At 35.2% G+C, this 22,400-nt stretch overlaps 1 protein-coding gene across 2 annotated transcripts in view; it reads right to left on the bottom strand.

The window, feature by feature from the left end:
- The window catches only part of IL1RAPL1 (interleukin 1 receptor accessory protein like 1), a 702,170-nt gene that overhangs the window by 314,827 nt on the left and 364,943 nt on the right, over positions 1–22,400 (bottom strand). For both annotated transcript variants that reach the window (XM_027724383.2, XM_039382122.1), the window contains one exon: positions 17,588–17,867. In XM_027724383.2, the coding sequence (XP_027580184.1) occupies positions 17,588–17,867 (280 nt within the window). The remainder of the gene's footprint in view (positions 1–17,587; positions 17,868–22,400) is intronic.

Here is a 22,400-nt window from a genome sequence, read left to right as displayed (position 1 = left end):
TTCAAGTTCCTTTTCTGCTAGTCTTCTGAGTTAGTAATATTGGTAGCTACAGTAATGTTTATATACTAAACTAATGTTTATATATAAAGTATGTTTATATATAAAGTATGTAAAGTATATAAAGTATATATAAAGTAATGTTTATATATAATGTTTTTATACTAAACTACTTTAGATTTAATATACTACATTCTTGGTTTTACTAGGATTCAAAACGGTACTGTATGAGAGGACAGGTTTTGTTTTCCACAATATATTACTAGATGTTTAGCCAGATATATTTTTTGTTTTCTTTACTGAAATTAAAATTATTTTGAAGGCATGATTAAGATAGATAGAATATGTTTTTAGGTTCCCTAAAGTTCAAAATTATTACAATTAGATAAGGTAGTGATCTCTAAACTGCTTAAATCCACTTAAATATTCTTTCTTTTGTGAGGGTACTACATACTAGAAGAACTAATGGGTTATGAACTAGAAGAGAATACCTGCAATTGTCCCTATTTCATTGTGTGTTATGAACATATTTATTCTAGAGAAAATCCTAAACATGTTCATCCCTCTCTACCTTCTTCCTTATACATACCCCAGGGAACCGGAAACATGTTATGTTACTATTTGAAAATGTTGGCCAGTTGAAGACATTTATTGCTAGCAAGACTCTAACCTGTCAGATTGAGTAGATAACCATGCTTGTGCATACTGTCTGTTTTCTGAATCATAAGAGTTTAAAAATGGGAGGCATCATTTGCATTCTCTCTGAGGAGAAAATATGTATCTTCAAGGCCATAGGACAAAAATTCCATGGTGATCACAGAATCATGGAATATCTCAAATTGGAAGTGGATGCATAATGATTGAGTCTAACTCTCTGCTCCTCACAGGACTACCTAAAACTAAATCATAGAGATACAGTGATAAACATAGAAATTCTCTGTAAATATAAATAACATGAATCATGACATCTTTTTTTTTATGTGTGATCTTTGGAGTTTTGGGTCCTTTTGAACAAGATGAAGATTATTTTTGCATAATTTCCAGTTCCATTACTTTTCTAAACACATTAGTTCATATAAAGTCCTTGACCTAGCTAGGATCACAAAACCTGTAAATATACATGCAGTTTTTTGACATACTCTGCATGTCAACGCCCCTAACTTTTCACTGAAGTTGTAATTTGTCAATTAATGAAGCTGAAATGACTGAAAACATATCCCCTGAAGAACTTAAAATGAGAATTGAAAAATAAACTGCAACAGTTCTGACTATAGGACAGGATGAGCAAATCACCCCCATTTTACTGTGGTTGTTATCTATATTGCGACACCAAAACTCTAAACACATGAACATTACTTCCTTGCCAATTTCTATGTAACAGTTATTGAGTACCAGATGATGGTTTCCTAACACTAAATATTTTTTCCTTTTTTTTTTATTTGACAGAAAACCAAAGCCATCATACTATTCTCGGCGATTATTTGTACTTGTAAAAGAAATAGCATCCACTATATAATTAGGATTCACACAAATACAAAGATATAAATTTCTATATTATAGCTTGCAAAATCTGCAAATTTGATATACAGTGCTTCCAGAAACACAACTTTGACTCTCACATGTCTTCCAGATAGAACTATTGAAGAATCAGAAAGAGTTAGATGCTGGTTCATAGAAAATGCTCAAAACTATTTTAATCATGTAGCTGTTCACTCAAAAACATTAATCCCCCTTTAGCAGTCTTCACACTGTTAAAACAAGAGAGTCTATAATAGTTATTCTTGTCACTCAAAGTAAATTTCTCTGATATATTTTCTAAACACCAAAGAGCAAAACATGACGGTCAGAGTAAGTACTGCATGCCAATGAGATTCTCAGTGGCAGCAAAGGACTGAAACACAAGCAGATTGCTCATTTAAAGTCACCATTTAAATGTGCCTTTCAGAAGAAAGACTGACAGTACATTTTGTTGTAGTTTCCCAAGCTTAAGGTTTTAATGCAATGGCTGCTGTTCTGTTTCGTGAACATTACACCATAGTCTGCTACAGAGCCTCATCCACAGGTTTATTCTCCCTCACATCATTATAGAGGGAAGACATCCATTGTTTGACAACCTCCATATCCATAAGACAACACCCACTGTCCTGCGTAAATCACTTTATGTAGAGTCTTTTCTGTGAAATACAGTAGGGACCCACTGTCCAACACAGCTTAACTGATTGGGCAGCCAGCCATGCCTGTTCTGCCCTGATGGGACTGAGGGACTTCAACTTTCAGTGCTTGAAGAAAGCCTTCCAAAAAATCAGGATCATAACATATTTTCCTCATATGCAATTTTGTCTTATTTCTTTCAATGACACAAAGTAATTGTCATTAAAGCTACTGCAAATCATGTTTTCAGACTACATCACATCCACAGAAATGGCATTTACTGATTGCTCTTGTTGACTGTATTATTTTGACTATAAGCACATTCATGCAAACTCTTCTGTTTTAGCTGATTTAGTCTCGTTTGGCCTTTGCCAATTTTCCTCATGCACTGAACAACCACAAGATTTGAACATGTGTGGGCATATTTTTGTCACAAAGAATAGGAAAGTACCACTTAAAAAGTACCACTCTAAACAAACTGTACATTATTGCATACACTGATGGTTTATTGCTCTAATTGACAGCTAGATATTTTCTGTTAGGTGAGCAATAGGAGAGGTTAACAGAGTCTTTCTTCGTTTTCATTCATTCCCTGTTAAGACTCCCTGTGACCAACAAGTCCAATGCTGAGACCTGTATGATTTTAGAATGCTTCCCTAAATAAAGTTCTCAGAAATAAAACAAACACGAATCTGCTCTGATAAGGAAAACTTCTCATGGTGGAGAACTGAACAGTTTTTCAAAAACAATGGTCAATTTTTCAGGCTTGACAACTATTCTAATATAACATCCCTTGAATAATGAACAGACTTGAGCTTGAGAGGGTGTCCCTGAGGCCCATAAAGGAGTATGCACGCTGTTTTGGCTTCAGCATTTGAAAGCCAAATGAAAAAATTAGCAATTTCAATAACCACAAATGGAGTATTTACCGTCAGTGTATCAAAACAGCCCAGGAGATCTCACATTTGTCTGAGGCCAGTCTTCTGCTCACTTCAAGTGATGAAGGGATCAATGCAACATTGCTGTTGCAGAAAAAGGGACTGTAACCCTACCAACTGGAAAGCAATGCTACTGTGAAGGAAATATTTTGGGAAGAGGGTATTTTGGCATGTAGTAGCAAGTTCTCTGCAGTGGGGAGATCAGACAGACACTCAGAGTCACCTCTGGCATGGGCTGTGCCTGCCTGGGGACACGTGCCCTTCCTATTCCTTACTTGGTGGCCTGAGAGAACGGTACAACCTAGAAATGTGAAAGTGGTATCTGTTGCTATTAAATCTCATTGCCATCTTAGAGAAGTTTTTAAGGACAAGGATTTAGTATAATTTTGTATAGCAGTAAACCCATACAAATTCTTAATAACTTTTCTACCTATAGTGCTACAGAGCCTGGGGTAAAATTCATAGTACAGAAGAGCGAGAGATAACATAATAATTCTAACAAGGTATGCACATCCCATTAAAATTAAAATCATGTATCTCTACTGCCATGCAATCTGTATATTTTAAATACCTGAACAAAAAAATATGAAGTAAAAAAATGAGATGTAAAGGAATGCAGTAATTAAAGGTTCCTTAATCCTGCCACCCTGTGCGCCTATATTACAATGTTATCTTTAAATGGCATGAGCACATTTCCTTTTCCCCAGTCTTTCCTCCACTCAGCCACTTCTTTTTCTGATTTGGTAGTCTGAATGTGCAAATCCCAGTACATGTTCCTGATCTCATCTTTCTTTATATCTTACCACTCAGCATGCAGGTCCTGGTTTTATGTACTGCATATCCTGAACTGAATAGAAAGAATTTAATTTCCTTATAAGCCGTATATAACTTTATCACTGCACTATCCCAGTTTTTCATTAACCTTTCACCTTTCAGACTAGAATATTTGGCTGTAATCTCCCAGGGAAAATATTTTTTTCTTTTTCTCACCCATCTTGAAAACTTAGTCCAAACAATACATAAAGAGCTAGTTGTTTTCACTGCAGAGTTAACTGAAGTTTTCGATTTTTAGATTAACTCCTCTCAAATAAACACTGACTGAATGAAAGTGACCATTAAATAACATGTACTTGGAATGACTGCATGAGCAGCTGAAAAGTCTTGGCTTACTCCATGGGTTACTTATGTAGATTCAATTCCTGAGTTCTTCTTGCTCAACTGAGTACTCCTACATTTAAGTTAAGACTCTATGTGGTTATGAAGGACATTTCCAGTAACATTTAAATTTTACTTCAAATGAAAACACATGAGTGTGTTAGAAGGAAAGAACGTATTTGTATTTTTTAACAGCTCTGAAGCTTTTAATACAAATTGATAACTGCAAATCCAGGTCCCATTGGAGTTATCAGCCAATTTCCAGTGATTAAGAAGTCAGGATCTCAGTCAAAACTCAGACACTTTGGGAGGCAATGGTTTTCTACTGAAAGTACTTGTACTTTCTGCACTTTGGTAGTAGCATATCCCCCTGCTTATTGGGGAAAGAATTGTTCCTACAGTAAATGGGATTCAGGTGCCTTGAAGCCAGAACAGTGGCCACAATTAAAGCCTTTTTTGCTGCAGCATTAGTTTAAGTGCACATTTTCAAGATATGCTTTTCCAGCTCAGCTGAGAGTAGTGTCAAATCTAGTGCCTGTTAGTCCTGGAATATTTTCTATCCAGTGCTCTTGTAGCAAATTAGGTAAAGATGTTGGTTTAGAAGCCTCATCTTCTGATTTTTACACTTTGTTATTAGTGTTTGCAGAAACATACTGTAGGACACTGCATCCAACATATGCCTTGTCTTTATTCCAGTAGAAAGATCCAGGGTTTTCTGAGGCTGAGAATCTGCTCTGTTCAGGTACTGGAAGAGTTCAAGGCCAGATTAGATGGGGCTTTGAGCAACCTGGTCTAGTGAAAGGTGTGTCTGCCCATGGCAGGGGATTGGAACTAGATAATCTTTAAGGTTCCTTCCAACCAAGCCATTTTATTTCATACTTTTTTGTTCAGGTATTTAAAATATACACATTGTATGGCAGTAGAGATACATGATTTTAATTTTAATGAGGTGTGCATACCTTGTTAAAATTATTATACATGCATATTAAAATCTATATATGAAGAAGTGTTCCAGTTATTAAGGCAGCAAAAAAAGCAGAAGTAGCTTTTGTAGAAATTGTGAAGAAGAGAAAGAGTTCTTGCCTGATCAAGAAAAGCAACAGCAACCGAAGCCCACTTTGTGAATGGGGGAGCACAACACTAAATACAAAGATGAAGAGTAAGAGATAAAGTAAGAACTGGAAATGAGGTCAATCGCAGCTGCTATGCACAGGTGAAAACCTGCAGTTTCTTAGATTTTGCCCTTTAGAATTGAAAAGATTTCTCTTGAAGTGCCAAAGAAATCTTCACGCTCCTCTTCTTTCCAACTGTTGGTACCAATGGCACAACGTCACTTCCTGGATCATCCCACTATAGAAGCAAAATCACTTGTATCTTTTCTAATATCTTATGACTGCAAACAGACTTCTTCCTGCAGTTATCCACAAACTGTTGTTGAAATATTGTCCCATTGGTTGTTTTGGACATCTTTTGCATCTCACAGAGCGAGGCCAAGAGATACTGTGCTGATGAATTTTATGTTGGACTTCCTACCCATCCCAACTTTATGGACATCTTATTGGGGAATTGAATGCATAATGTGAAGCCTGATTAGTACCATAAAATTATCCTCAGCCTGTCTGGTCTTGACCTGAGGCTAGGTGTCACACATTGGAAAGAAGAATTCCTTTCAGTGTTCATAAAACTTCACAAAATCAGTAGAGTTAGAATGAATATTGAGGCAGAACTACACCTGGGACCAAACACTGTACCGAGTTGTTTATACTGAATTGGGTTAATTGTAATGTCCAGAACAGGTAGAAAGATGTTTTCAGGGGGAAAAAGGCAACCCCCCCCCAAAAAAAAACCCTTAACGAAAACAACACAACAAAAACATGTCATAAAAATGTCACTGAAGTGGCATTAGTATTTGTGCTCCTTTAAGCAATCTCTGTCAATTAAATCACCCACAGCTGAAGGTAATGAGCCTTAATCTCTACATACAATCTTTAGGAGCAGCAAAATTGATCTTGAAATCCTCAAGAACATCATAGAAATGAAGCTGATTGTGTAGTTGTTTATTTTTTGCTGTTAAATTTATCCAGTTCATATTGTGCTTGAAAGACTTGTTAAAAAAGCCCCAAAACGTAATTGTTTGTTATTTGTTTTTTTCACTACATATTGCAAAGAACTGAAAAGAGTATACAGAAAAAGTATTTCGCATTCTTCAAGATTATCATAAAGCAAGTTAACTTATCAGGTAAAACCCAATAATTTTAAATTTCTTTTTTTTAGCCTGCTTTTTAAAAAATGTACTTATTTTTACATACAACCCTCTAAATAAATTTAATCATGTAACTACATTAAATATAAAACTTTGGGATTATTTTCACTATCAGATAAGAGGTATATGCATGAAAATTGGTCCAGTTTATATCAAGACTTAGTATGCAAGCTGGAAAAAAGAAATGTCAAAATCATGAAAAGGTCATATTGTAAAGATTTCCTGCAGACTGACAAATTTAATTTGCATAATTATTATAATTTTCGTTACATAAAAGAAAAACTTAAAATATGGTTTTACAAGGGTTTGTTTCATTACAGCCTAAAAAAGACAAGCCAGAATCCACAGTGCAACCCCAAAAATAGAAAGATCAAACTCATTTCAATGACTTGGCCATATTTGCATAAGAAGTCTGTGACAACCAAAAATTAAACCCACTTTACAAGCATGTCCTCATCAACTGCATTAAGACCATCCATTCTTGCCTTTAATTCCCTTTCTTGGTTCACTATGCACATATATATATTTTTATATGTATATATACACACACATGTGTGTATGCTGATGCGCAGCTAAGGATGTGTGTGTGTGCATTATTCTGTGTATTTATAGTCACAAACTAACTCTTGCATTAAGGGTAAACAGGAGCCCTCTTCACTGTCTGATCTTGATTAATTTTCTAAATGAAGTCCAAATTTAGCACTCAAATGCTATATCATAATGCTTACTACATTAAATGGTTGAATTAACATTACAGAGAAAGTCTTGACCTTTGATAATCGTCTCAGCTTTTGCAATAACACACCACAAGATCTGTTTTGTCACTCTCTTCACCTTTGAAATTAGCAGCACCAGGTTATTTTGACAGATTGTAGTGCTAAGCATGCATCAAATATGCAAATTTCATTATTTTCATAGTGGGAATATCTGAAGAATATTATTTTCAGTGTTACAAATAAGTTCTATTTATTAACTCTGCTTGTAAGCTTCACGTCTGGAAGACATTAAAAATAAAGTAAATTCATAATTTTCAGTCTACCATCAATTCTGCATATATTTACTACAAAGGAGTTCTCTGTAGTCATTCTACAGTCACCACTGGAACTGAAGAAACAATTCATTATGAAATAGGATCATTGCAAACATGGATCTTAGAATGAGGAAGTGAAATATTCTTTGAATCCAAATGGTTCAGGTGTTACAAGATGTCACTTTATTACTTTTAGCACATCAAACCTGGAGTCACTTTGAGACATCACATGACTTCTACCTTCTTCACACTGGAGTATTGATTCATGTGCATCAGTAGTCCTTTGAAAAACCCACTATTTGACATTGCCAGAGTCATCAAGTAACTCTCTTCTGCTCATGCCTTACATTTCCAAGGCAATATTTCATTAACATCCACACCATGTAAATGAGTATCTTTCTTCTTTTTCCTCCAGTTCCCTCCGTGGTCACCACCTATCAGTATCTCATCATGAAATCGCAAAGTGTTTGGGTCCAGCATCTTACCTATACACCACCTTTAATGGACATGAAGTTTTAAGAATGGATGTTACTAAGCCAGGATATTGTTGACCAAAATATTTAAAAAAATATTTAGTTCAAGTCCCCCTCTTTCTCAGTCACAGAAAATACACCAATGTAGTAACGTCCATTAACTATTTTTCAAGACTATCTTGAAAGCCTAGATCTTCATTTTTCTTCAGCAAGAGTTAATTATTAACTAATTAACCACACGATCTCAGTGAGATGTGCAGCATTTAATTCACATTTTGAATAAGAAACTATTGGAAGACACCCTTAAAAGAGGGATAATGCCTCCTAATAGTCATCACTGTTTAAAACAATTAGATTTTATCATTAAACCCTTGCCACAGTGAAAATAGATAAACATTGCAGGCTTCATCAATATAATACACTCAAAAATTGATTAGAGATATTATTTGAGAAACAGAGGGATTTTTTTATTTCTTTAAGACCTTAGAGACTGAACAAAAAACCAATTTGCTGCTTGTTAAGCAACAAAATTAAGTCAGTATAAGGTTCTCCAACAAGAGAATATTGATGGTTTGCCTTCTAAATTTTGTAGATTAATACTTTTATATTCCAATTTCTTCTTTACTTCTTTATCCTATGGGAAGCAAGGGCTGACCGAATTGTTCCAACAACTTCCTGAAAACACATCACCTTCTTCCCATCTTTACTTATTCTTACTGTAGCAGCACCAGAAAGTATTCAGTAGGCAGGTTTATTCAGTCTCTCTACTCTGTTAGTAACCTTTCTAGGTTATGGCACACACACTCTTTTCAGATTTAATCCTTCTGAACCAGTCATGAAAAATTTCACCACAGATCATCTAATATTTGATGCTTCTGTGAGTCTGACTAAAGATTCACAACTGTTGCTTTTCTCTCCCTTTTCTAGAGGAAGATTTGTAATATTTATTTGGTCAGAAATCTTGGAAATGTTAAACTAATTACTAAGACTCTTATTTGTTGAACTGATGGTTTTAAGTCAGTTTGATGAATTTTGTGAGCTTCAGCCACTATATTAGATTTGCATTTCAGAATAATTTATATTATAAATTATTCAATCCCTTTACTTTCTTACATTATGGACTCTTCAAATAAGTTTAATATTTTAAAATGCCAGTCTCATATCATAACTACAGAGATACATCTCTTAACTTTACATCATCCACTGCATTTCAGTGTATATGATGTGAACACACAAATGAAGTGGCTTAGTTTGGAATTCAGTTTAAGATATTTCAGTTCTGTGATCCACTTACATTCACATACCTGTGTGCTATGTCTAAACTCCTACTGAATCTATCAGTCTGCCTGATGGAGCCTAGCAAATGGTTTAGCTAAAAAGCCACAAAAAGCTCATTCTGTCTACCTAAGAGTGGGTGAATAGTGGCATGTGGCTTACCCAAATGTATCCTACATTCAGCCTCCTCCAGACCTGGTACCATATGTCATTCCCTTGCAAATGTTTTGGAAATACTCCTAGAGCCTTTTAAAACAACAAAAGTCACTATCCCTGTGTAATGGAATCAAGTTTTAGCTATATTTTAAGGTTAGCTAAATTACTCTCTGGCCTGAGAACAATGGGAATTAAAAAAAGAAAACAACTGACATGCAGCCATTTAGCATCTAGATGCTTAAACTGAATTTGATGTCTACATACAGCTTATATACACAGAGGTAAGCATTTGCAGGACAGATTCAAAATACAGTTTGAAATAAAATGTTAGGAGCAAACTTAAATGATCAGGTAGGTGGCCCATAATATTACTAATTGGCTGTTTTGAATTCTGTTAGAGGATAAAAAAAAATCTATAAAAATTTGAAAAAATTAAAAACCATTGTTTTGAAAATGACTTAAATATCTATTATATGGAATTAATTTTTTCTGTATTTTCTCCTCCTTCATTTGCTAAACAGGCATCTTGAAAGCCACTTCTTCCATACTGCTGCATATTTCTTTGTCTTTTTCTAAGATGGATGAAGTTAGAAGCAGAGTGTAAAGCAAGCAAAATACTGGCTACTCTAACAACATAGAAACTATAATTTTTACTATAAACAATGCATATCAAAACCACCTGACTACCCGCTAGGACTTTTGCCTCTTAAATTACAGCTACAAAAACAAGCAGCACAGTCATATTTTACTATTTTACTGAAATGAGATCTAAAGTGTTACTTTTTTGCTCAGAATTATTAATTTACTTGTGGCAAGAAGAATCTTGACAATCAAAGGGCAAGAAAAACTAGGTTGCTGAAAGTGTTCTTAGTGAAAAACAAACCTCTAATAAAATAGTTGAAGCAATAGTCAGACTATGTTATTTGTTACATTGCTGCATTTCAGTAAATATCTCAACAACAAAAGAATTAGTAGTTAAAGAAATTTGGTATCACATAGAAGACTTTTCTTTAAATAATTCTCCCTTCAAGCATTTTCTATGCCATTCCTGTAATATTCAATATTAACAATGCCTTCCGCTCAGTCAAATACATCAATTTCTTCTTCTTTTCCAATATCAAGAGTCTTCTTCTTTTCCAATATCAAGAGTCTTCCCCTATTCTGTGTAAGTATGGCCATTTCTTATTTTCCCCTCAGTATAAATAATATATCCTTTAATGAAGTCTTACATAAAAGAACTGTCTGGACTAACTTTATTAGTTCTAGATGAAGATATTAAGGTCAGACAGCTGGTCATCTGAAGTGTCAGAAGGGAGAGGGAATGGAGAATGAGTAGATTTCAGTCACCTGACTTTCAACAAGCATCAACCCCAAGAAAATCCCAGATCTCATTTATTTCTGGGATCAAGTACTTTTGCCATCTGTACAGGACACTTAATGTAAGCTCCAGTTACCCAAGCTGTATAAATTCCTAATGTTAGCCTGAAGGCTTTTTTTACTCACCAAGGCATCCCTAAGTTGAGTGAAAAATTTCATGGATGTCTGACTAGCCTACCAAACTTGCATTTGAAAAGGAGATAGATCAAACCTTAATCTCCATAAGAGACAGATCACTTGTGATGGTTACCATTTTCACAGAAGAAAAAGACCTTGGAAAAGATTCAGACAAGCTTACAAATGTAGTGCAAAAATAATGATGGTGCATTAAACTGCCTCCCCACCTCTCTATAAACCAAACGAACATAAAGGTGGGCACCAAGGAAAGTCCATCTCATGTGTGTGATAAAAATTCTCCTGAACTTGCACACCACTTCAAGAGGCTGTCAGAGTTGTTCACTTAGAATCATAGAATCATCAAGGTTGGAAAAGACCCCTAAGATTGAGTTCAACTGTTAATGTAGCACTTCCACAGTCACCACCATGCAGCCATGTCCTCTGTCCTGTCACTTGTCACCTGGGAGAAGAGACCAACCCTCGTGTTGCTACAACCTCATTTCAGATAATTGTAGACAGTGATAAGATCTCCCCTGAGCCTCCTTTTCTGTAGACACACTCCAGCCCCTCAGTGTCCTTCTTGTTCAAAACTGAACACAGGATTTGAGGTGTGGCCTCACCAGTGCCGAGTAAAGAGGGAGAATCACTGCCCTGATCCTTCTGAACACTGTTTTTGATACAGGCCAGGATGCCATTGTCACTGCTGCCTCATATTCAGCCATCAGCAGCCAGTTTTTCCAGGAGAGTGCCCTGGGAGATGATGTCAAGCTCTTTATTAAAGTCCAGGTAGACAACACTGTTCCCTCATGAATTAAGTGGGTCAGCTTGTCATAAAAAGAGATCAGATTGGTCCAGCAGGACCTGCCTTTCATAAACTCATGATGGCTGGGCCTGATTCCCCGGTTGTCCTGCACATGCCATGTGATGGCACTCAAGATGACCCGCTCCATGACACAACTTCTCTACAAAGACATGTAATGGTGGTTCAAACATTTAAACAATTCAAATGGTGCAGACAGTTCTATCCTTATTTTTTCCTGGTTTTCTTTTCCATCCCCTTAGCTCTCTTGCCATAGTGCTATGAATGGCTATATGCTAAATGCTCACAAAACTAGTGTTTGGGCCAGTGCTCTAAACTTGGACTTCTGGGCTTTTTGCACTCCAATAAATGCAAATAATGAAAACTTGCAAATCTGCATTCTGAACTATTTTGGAGAAATTTTAAACCTCTTTCTAGTGCTCTTTTTCTCTTAACTACTTTACCACTGTGATGCTACTGATTTAAAGGAACTAATAGAATATCAGGCTCTTCTGAGAATTATTTCTGAGTATTGTTAACATATTTGGTATTCCTTTAAGAAAACTCATTTCTCTTATCCATTGTGAGATTCCTTTGTCACTAACAGAAATAAGTGTAACCAAAGATCTCATGAAGATCTAGAGAAAACTGTGTTATTGAATTTTTATGATAAACTGCTGTAAGACTTCATTTTCATATATTTCCTTTCTTTTTTTTTCCTTTTTTGATTTTCATTCAGATTTAATAACTAGTTATTATAGGAACACTTACTCTTTTTTTAAATAATATTTGGCAAAACCTGTGTAAATTAATAAAAATATTTGTAAGTATGTATGGCCAGGATAAAAGCCCTTCATAGAGTAAGACAGATTTCAAAAATGGCTGTTGCCCTGCAATAGCAATTCCCATTTGTAAACATGTTTTACATTATTCAAGATGATGAAGAAACGGTGCTTGCACAAGGTTTATGAAAAATTGATTCTATTTCTTATTTTGCCTACCATTTCCTTCAGTAAAGCAAAGATTTCCTTATTCATTCTGAATTCAGGATTTCTGATATTGAATTAAACAATTGTGCATACATGAAATATGCAAAAATAGATATTCTTCTTAAAATGAATTGACATGATTGATATGATTTGACAGAATTAGAGCTGTACAACTAAAAGAAATCAATATTTTTATATTTGAAGATGAGCACTACAGGAACATATCCTATCAAACAAAGAAATTTATGCTATCTAACCTAAAATGAATTTTCGTGTGATGAAGATAAAGAATGATTTTTTCATAAATTCAGCAATCTCACATTTCCAATCATGGCTAGGAAAGAAACCCCCCCCCCCCGATATTTTATACTGTCCTACACTGTGGTGCTTTTCAAAGATAGTTTGGAAGCAGTTTTAAGCGACAATTTTTTGAAGAATATTAATATTATCTTATTTAAAATATCTCTATGGCATTCTATTTTATTCCTGTTTTAAATAAAATATATCTATACTAATTGAACTGTATGGCGGGGAAGTTATGCGATTCAGCAACATAATGTCTATATGAGTGGATGCATGTGCATATCTATTTGTAAATATAAAATCATAAAATAGAACTGCTGTGAATTTGAAATATCTCACATATATCCATCCAGTAAAGATTAAAGCTCACCTTAAAACATTAACTAGAAACATTGATATATTTGAAGCCTCTACTTTCATATTTGCAAGACCATAGCAAGAGTAATGAGGCTAAATGAAAGTGGACAATAATCTTCGTTCCTTCCTTCCCTTGTAAAATCAGAAAATTCTCTATACGTCACACTATTTCAGTCTTTACTTCTTTGTCTAGAACGTTGTACTGTGTGTTACTAGGTTAGATATTAGAAAAAGGTTCTCCACTCAGAGGGTGTTTGGGCACTGCAACAGGCTTCCCAGGGAAGTAGGCACAGCATCAAGTCTGACAGAGTTCAAGAAGCAGTTGGACAATGCTCTTGGGCATATGGTGTGATTCTTGGGGATGGTCCTGTGCAGGGCCAGAATTTGGACTCAGTGATCCTTGTGGGTTCCTTCCAACTCAGTATATTCTCTGATTCTGTGAAGGGTCTAGAGAGTAAGTCATATCAGGAGAGGCTGAGGGAGCTGGGACTAGTCCAAAGAAGACAGAGAAGGCTCAGGGGAGACCTTAGCACTGTTTACAACTATCCAAAAGGAGATTGTAGCAAGGTAAGGGTCAGCTTCTTCTCCCAGGCAAGTAGTGACAGGACGAGAGGACATAGCCTTGAGCTATGCCAGGTTTAGGTTGGATATGAGGAAGAACTTCTTCACTGAAAGGGTGGTTTAGAATTGGATTAGGCTGCCCAGAGTGGTGGTCAAGTCACCATCCCTGGAAATGTTCAAGAAACTACTGTATGTGGCACTTAGTGCCATGATTTAGTTGACATGGTGGTGTTTAGTCAAAGGCTGGACTCGACGGTTTTGGAGGTCATTTCCAACCTTAAGGATTCTATGATTGATTCTATAACACATAAGTCTTCACAAAGACTAAACTACAGAACTGTAAATAGTCTACAACCATCATCATTATTACAGACAAATGGAGGACAAGTGAACTTGTTACATGCTTGTTACATACAAGTCCAAACAGGTTTCTTCAAGGGAATACGAATTATCTCTACCTCCTGATGTAAAATCTCACTTTTACAAATAAGTTTAAAAACAACAGTCATTAGTTAGTAAGAGCATATTCAGGTTTAGAAAGATGTCTGAATTGCTATATATACTGTATGTGGTAATAAAGATGATTTCTAAACACTCAGACATACCAATGCAAAAACCCCATTTCATCTTTTGCAATACAACCCACTGTAGCACTTTACCATAAATCCCAGTCCTGCCTTCCTCCAGGACTCCACTGACCTAAGCTGATAATATGTTGGGCAACTACTAGAGACACTGTAATTGATGTTTTTCAGGCAGGGAAGGAAAAGATGAATAAATGAAGAAAATGTTGGTTCAATAGGAACAATATTTCACCTGTTTTTGCAACGTTAAAGGCAGAACATTTGACAGAAATTGCTTATTACTTGCTGTTATACCAGATAGATAGATAGACACACATTATTTCTGGGAGCTGGAATTATATATATACTTTAACTCTTTGTGCAGCCTATCTAATTATATTTATAGCCCATACATGATAAACAGCAGGCAACCATGTGATGTGACATCCACTGAAAGACTTAATATTTTATATCTTTGGCTTCCTTAAAATTGCAGCACAGAGAAATTGCAACAGAATGGTGAAGAAAGGAGGTTCTGAGCAAATTAAATAATACACGTTGGACTGTTTCACCCCTTCAATTAAGTTTAAAATAAAAACTAAACAGTCTTTTACTCAAAGTGCAGTTCTGCTTTTGCCCATTTACCCTTTACTGCCTGCCCTCATCACCTCTCAGGTGTATTTCTTCTTGCTGTCCTACTCAAGTTATTGCAATCATCACACTGAACATGTTTGCTACAAGGTAATTTTAAGTGTCTCAACTGAGCTTCTCCACCGCGTTTTTAAAACTGAAACAGCTTGTAACATTTATTCTGAAGGCATCACCTCATCATTAAAATAAACAGAAACCCCAAATCTGTAAGAAAAGACTCCTAAATATCATCTCTGAAATCTTCACTTTACTCCTTGAAAGAAATTATAGTTCTTGCTCACTAATCTTTCTCAAGATTCTTTGATACGTTCTACCAGTAACCAACATAAGGTTGGTTATGGGTTGAGTATTCTGATTTCAGTGACAAGACCAAAAAGCAATACTAGGCAGCTATTTGATGTGAGAGGTTTAGTTATCCATTTCTGTAGCAATAACTTTGGAAGTACAGATAGAGTACATAATTTTGTCAGATGGCATCACTTCAGCCTCTTTTTTTTTTTTTTAATCAGATAATCACTTTATAGCGTAAGAATCTGAAGGAAGGATGAAGAAAAAAGAGAACCATTATACTGCTGAGTATTTGATTTTATTTATATGAGGTTAAAATATCAAGTACATGTTTATCTCAGGAACCTGAATTATTAAGTTTTAAACTAGATTCTAGGTGGGCACTTGAAACTATCTGAAAGTAACCTTTGACTGTATGCAGAAAACATGCATTAAAAAGTACATTCCTCTGATACTGAAATGAGGTTTTGTCTTCTACCAATAATAATCTTGCTCATACATTTAAAAGGTTCCATCCAAGAAGTATAAAATAGAAACACAGATACAACAAGCTTAGATGGCTCTTTAGACAATACTAGTGGGTGTCCTGAAGGTGAAAGGCTTTGTAACTTGTCATAATAGTTTTCAGGAGAGCAATTAATTGTTACTTTATTTTTTAAAGTCTATCATAGATCTACATGTATAAGCACTGACAACTGGAAATAAAGCATGTGCTAAAAAAGCAGTATGTAGTTTAAAGCAGTAGAGAACATGCCCTTATCTATCTCTGAATTGAAAAGAAATTCATGTAGGAAAGGCATGAATACAGGTTGAGATAAAAAAACACATTTTAAAGTGTGTGATTATCTAAATTCAGCATTTATCTATACTTGCTGGAAAGTGCAACATCAGTTAATTAAGGTTTTCTTTATATAAACAGATGAGATAATTATGGTATTTTAAATAGTATTATGGAATAATTGACAAAACTATTTCCATTTTCATGGCTACTGTTACAAACTTATCTGAAATATATTAATCCAAACATAACTAAACATTTTCCTTAAGTAGCCTAATTTGTAACATTTTGTGGTTTTCTTTTAAAGAGAACTGTCATCATCAGAAAAATCATGTTGAAAATGTTATTGGGCAAATGATTGATATGAAATGTCTCACGGGTTATGTAAAGAGCTCATAGAATAAATGCTTTTATAAACACATTCATTAGTAAAAATCTCCTTCATCACCCACAGACCAGACAGTAATCTGTGCTCCCCCTCCCCAAAATAAAAAATAATAAAAAAAAAAAATGTGGCAGACACTTAACATCTCCAGGTGATGGTAAAACAGTTTCCTTATTTTCCTTGCATCATGGGAATAGCTGCATCATGCAGCTTCCTTTTCTAGCCACTCAGTTTCTTTAAACTTTGTAAAGAAACTTTTTCACTCTTTCTACTGTGTATTAGTAGCAAGACCTCTTTTATAGATATGCAGATAGAGAGGAGCACTGTAAAGAGCTGGAAACAACATCTCAGTGTTAACCATATCAGAGATGCAGAAAGAGGCTGAACACCTGTTGCAGAAATCAGGAAGCAGAATCTAGTCCAACTTATGGTGATAAAGCTTAATGAATCAGAAGGTTAAATACTTTTGGAAGACATCTGTCACCCAGCCTCTATTATCAGATTAAGTCAGATGTGATTCTAGAGGATATATATCTGCAAAAATGCTAAAATTTCACCTTCTGTTTTCCCTGATGCAACTACTTTACATCAAATAGCATTTTTTTTAACAGGAAAAAAATAATTAAATGAAACCATTTAATGAAATCCATGTAAAATGAAATCTAAATGTAAAAAAGGAACTTTTTACTCTAGGATTGTGATTGCAAGAGTGAAACCACAATCAGAACACAGGACTTATAAGTCCTACCCACCTTATAAAGTTTAGATTGCATTATAAATAACTAAATCTATTAAAAAAAAGTTAAAATGTTCAGGATATTCAATAGTAATTTCTACTTAAGCATCAATTATTTCAAGGAAGGGAATGCCAGGAGGAGAAACACAATCAGAAAAAAAGTTTTCTTTGACACAAAAGTCTCACTATTAAGAGCCTTGTTTCATATTTGGTTAATTAAAATGCAATATATTAAAATATAGTACCTTATAACACATGCATAGAGCCCGCTGTCTTGTACCACTGTTGGTCGGAACCAAATGGAGTCTTCTTCTTTGCTCATTCTGGTTCCATCAAAAGCTATAGGTTCCTCAAAATCTCCAGGTCCAGAGCTTTTGTACCACATCAAGCTAAGTCCAGCACTTTGGGCTAGGGAGTAATTAGCTCTAATATATCCATAAAAGAGTGCACATTTTATACGAACAGGTTCTCCCACTAGAACTTGATATTTCTTGTAATCCACAGACCAGTCAGTGCAACCATCAGCTGAAAGAGAAGAGAAAACAACAAGAGGTTGTCAGAGGCTTTGGAGAGCACTGTTCACACAGAACCTTTATTGTGGGAAAGCATTGTATTTGAGAAAAGGCCCTTTGAGTGACTAGCAGGACTCTTTTGATCCCTGAAAAAGTAACTGCATTTTCACAGTATTAATGTCATGTACTTATCTATACTGGACAGTTCTTAGGACATTTATTGCTAAGTGTTGATAACTTCTGAGAAAATTGAGCAATTGCTATTTTATCTTTTGTGGAACTCCAGCATGACCAGTTATAAAATATTGGAGTGAAATTAGTGAAACACAGAGGCCACGTGATACACAGGGTGTCCCAATCTGGATTACGTCAATCAAATATCTTCAGGGTAACCATGCAAATTGAGTCTCAGAAGATATTAGGGCATAGAACTGTGGTCTGAATCAAAAAGTGTGGAAGTTTGAGATAGATTTGAAGGAGAAGTAGAAACTGTCTTTACAGTAGGAGCAAATGTGCAAAAAGATACTGTCAGGAAAACTACTGTCAGTAATCTTAATGGATTATTCAAGAAGACGATAAACAGATATCACTTGGAATTTCTGACTTTCCAGAAGTACATTACAAATTAATGTAAATAATTCTTTGTTCTCTTGAATAACATCAGTCGCTACTCATACTGTCCCACAATAACTGTTCATCAGAAAGCAATACTAGATTTGCTAGAGTTTCTGAACTCCAGCAACAAAACTAAACCCCAAAACCAAAAAACCACAACCTCCCTTCCTCTTCCTCTTTATTTTTAGTTAAGAATACCAAAGCAACAAAAGGAGAAGGGGCGTTTTATACAATAAAAGCTTATGATTTTTTTCTTAAGGAATTTCAACCATGGAAATTCACCATTATATTCATTCACTTAAAAACTCAGCATCCAGTCTCAGCTAGTTAGTTAGGGCCCAATCCAGTCAGTAGAAAGCAATCATTATAACCAAAGTGCAACTTATCCTAAAGTTAGTATCTATGTCTCATATAAATATTTGGTCATTGAATTTGACACTTTATTAACTTTAAAAGATCTTAGATAGATAACTAGCTCAGAAAATCAACTTTTGCAAAGCTAAAGTGTCATCCTAGAGTTGTTTGAATACTGACTTTAACAGAGAATTCAAACTACTGTGCAAGATAAAACAGTATTAGCACTTTAAACCTAGACAATGTGTTGGTCTTTTACCTGGGAGAATAACATCCCAGACAGTGATTTCTGAGACATATATTTGGATAATACCACAGTACTTATTATGCATGCAAAATAAGAAAGACTCAGACATCTTCATGCAGCGTTGTGTAAGCAATAATGTAAGAGAACATTGAAAGATGAAGGGAAAAAAATAATGAAAACTTTAGAATGAATTTGCATTGTAAACAGAATTCACATAAAGAAATATTTAATATATCTTTAAAGTGTCTCCTCCTGCATTTATTTTTAAAACCAGGAAGGGAGTATAATATGTCCCTATTATAATATGTTCCAATTTTCCTACCCAACAGTTCCTAAAAATTAGTAACAATTATGAGGCCCTAACAAGACTTAGTTGTACTCTTGTAGAAATTGAAGTGAATGAAAGCTACACTATTAATTTTCCCATAGGACTCTAAGAAACTAACTTCCATCTATTTCAGAATTCAATTACATCTTTGATAATTTCATTTTTTACCTTTCTGAAAGTGCATTCCCTTTCTGATACTATTTCTCTCTGCTTCTACATCCCCATGCTAAAAATGAGTTAACAGACACCTCTTAGCAGTGTAAATTTCATTATATAAGTAACCAGGTAATGGGTTCTTCATCATACTTTATTATCAAATTTTAATCTTGCCTTTCACTACCTAATTAAGTTAGTACACTTCGGTTTATATTATTAGTCTGTTAGTTACGTTTTCTCTCTCAGGATATTCAGTTCTAATGGGTCCCAGTTCCTTTAGCTTGCTGAATCCACTAGAATATATTGCAACTCTGTTTCAAGCCTTTGTATCAAATGAAGGAGGCAGAGCAAATGCTACTGACTTTATTTCAGTGTGCTATTTCTCATAAGAGCATGCTAAGGATCATCTGCAGTACAGTTCAATATGCTGGTAAATATTCTATATCACACGCAAAAACAGAGAGAACATTACCAAATTCAGCACTAGTGAGGCCACATCTGGAGTGCTGTGTTCAGCTTTGGGTTTCTGAGTACAAAAGCCATTTACAGACTGGACAGAGTCCAACAAAGGTCCACGAAGATGGTTAACGGACTGAAGCATCTCTGCTATGAGCACAGGCTGAGAGCTGAGACTGATCAGCCTGGAGAAGAGAAGGCTCGAGGGAAATCTTAGTAATGAATACAAATATCTGAAGGGAAGTTGCAAAGAGGACGGAGCCAGGCTCTTTCCACTGGTGCCCAGTAAGAGTACAAGAGGAAACTGAAACTCAGTAGGCTCTTTCTGGACAGCAGGAAACACTTTTCTACTTTAAGAGTGACCGAGCATTGGCACAGGTGTTCTAGGAAGGTTGAAGATTCCCTATCCTTGGAGATATTCAGAATCCAGCTGTTTCTAGGTGGCCCCGCTTGAGCAGGGGTTTGAACCATATGACTTTCAGAGGCCTCTTTGGACCTCAGCCACCCTGTAATTCTGTGCTTTATTACAGCTACACTCAATGATAATCTTAAGAAAGCATGTGTCCTCTTCTCAACATGATCTTTCAATGAAGCGAACATCAGAATGCTTCTCTTCCTGCTTACAGAAATATTATACCAGTTAAACTTTGCCAACACTGACATTCAAGTCACTTAGAACTGCATTAACCTTATTACAGCTGGAAGGCTTAATATCTTAAAAATCTTCCAGGAAATACCTCACAATACTACTCAGCCAATGTGCCTTCATCTATAAGAAGGTGCTAATGCAATTCTATCGGATATAATAGAAATTCATCATTCATATCAAAAGACACAGACAACATTCTGTGATATTTTGTGAAAACAATGACATTTCAGAAGATAACTGTCTATCTCTGCCTAAAATGGCCCTATTCCACCGTAACCGAGGAGTATAAACAGAGGCTTAAAACCACATAATGGAATGAAAATTAGACTGTCATGTCCTTAAAAATTATATTACTGTGAACACTCAGATAGATGATAGCATGCATGCACTACAACTGACCCTTTCCATGTGCACTCGGCATTTGAGATGTGGAGAACACATGCAGTGCTGAGTTTAGAAAAATTTGGATGTATCAGAAACCTAATTAAAATCCTGATTTCCAAATTCCTTGAAGAATGAAAAGATATATTTTAAAAGACACAAACATACATTTAGACACCAACACCTACAATTAGGTGATTCAAAACAACTGTGGGGAAAAAATACACTCAGTACTTTGCAATGTTTTTATTTATATCATCACATCATCAAGCAGTCAATCATCTTTTATTTTATTTTATAAATTGGAAAATACTTGAAAAATTCAACAGCTTTGAAATTTCAGAACTGCCTTCAATGAATGGTTGTAGTCCCTGATGTCTATTTTAGTAGGCTGCCAGTTATTGCTACACGTAATAGCACAATACAGTGTCCAAGATAAATATCATTCACTCAGCTATTTCCTTGAGTGATTTCAGGGTATGAAATAAACCCCACTACATCACTGTCCTAATAATAGACCACTCTGCTGGATAAACAAGCTTCTTGCAGGTTGTACCTGCTGATTGGACCTAGCACACAGAATATTCATCATTACTAAGAAGGTCTTCCCCTTAATTTTTCAGTATCATATGTATCATTTTCAAGGCCAAATTTGATGCTGAAAAGGAGAAAAATATAAAGTTAATAACTCCTGAGTCCACTGCTATAGCCTGGTTTCATTCAAAAGCTTCAATTCAATTTATAGGTTTCAGGGTTAGAAAAGGTCTTTAAGTTTCCAATACATTGGTTAAAATCTGATTTCTAGACATCCAAACAAATTAGGTGTGACAATTGAAAACATCAAATCATCTGAAATTTATTACAGTTAATAATGTTTAATAAAATAAAAATTAATAGATTTATTTTCTCCTGATTATCTGTGTTTGTAATTCTGTTCTTGACTTAATTTCATACAGAAAGGATTATACAATGTCACTATGCCTTTTGTTTATTTGTCAACTACTTCAGAGGTTTTTAAAGGCCTTTGCAAACCTGATGAAGAAGCGATCTCATAAGTCACAATAAATTCTGAAAAGTGGGTATCTAAGGAAGAAAGCACCAGGTCTTGTTCCTAAAGCTGGGAACTTGTCAAGGAGGTCACTAGGGAATGCAGAAATAAGATGGCAGTATGTAGGTAGAGAAAGTGAGCAAAGGATATTGTATCAGTAAGATTTTTCGGTAGAGTGGAGAATACGGGCAAAATATGTCCAGAAAAAAGGCTTTCCTTAACTGGCTCCTCATAAAACACCTTTTCAAAATGTTTATTGAGTGACGTGTAAAACTCAAAATTACTTTCTTTAAAACAACTTTCACAATATTT

Source organism: Pipra filicauda, unplaced genomic scaffold (assembly GCF_003945595.2).
Source record: "Pipra filicauda isolate LSUMZ 115617 unplaced genomic scaffold, ASM394559v2 scaffold257_size1096998_pilon, whole genome shotgun sequence".
NCBI lineage: Eukaryota > Metazoa > Chordata > Aves > Passeriformes > Pipridae > Pipra > Pipra filicauda.
This window is presented reverse-complemented; position numbering and strand designations above follow the sequence as displayed.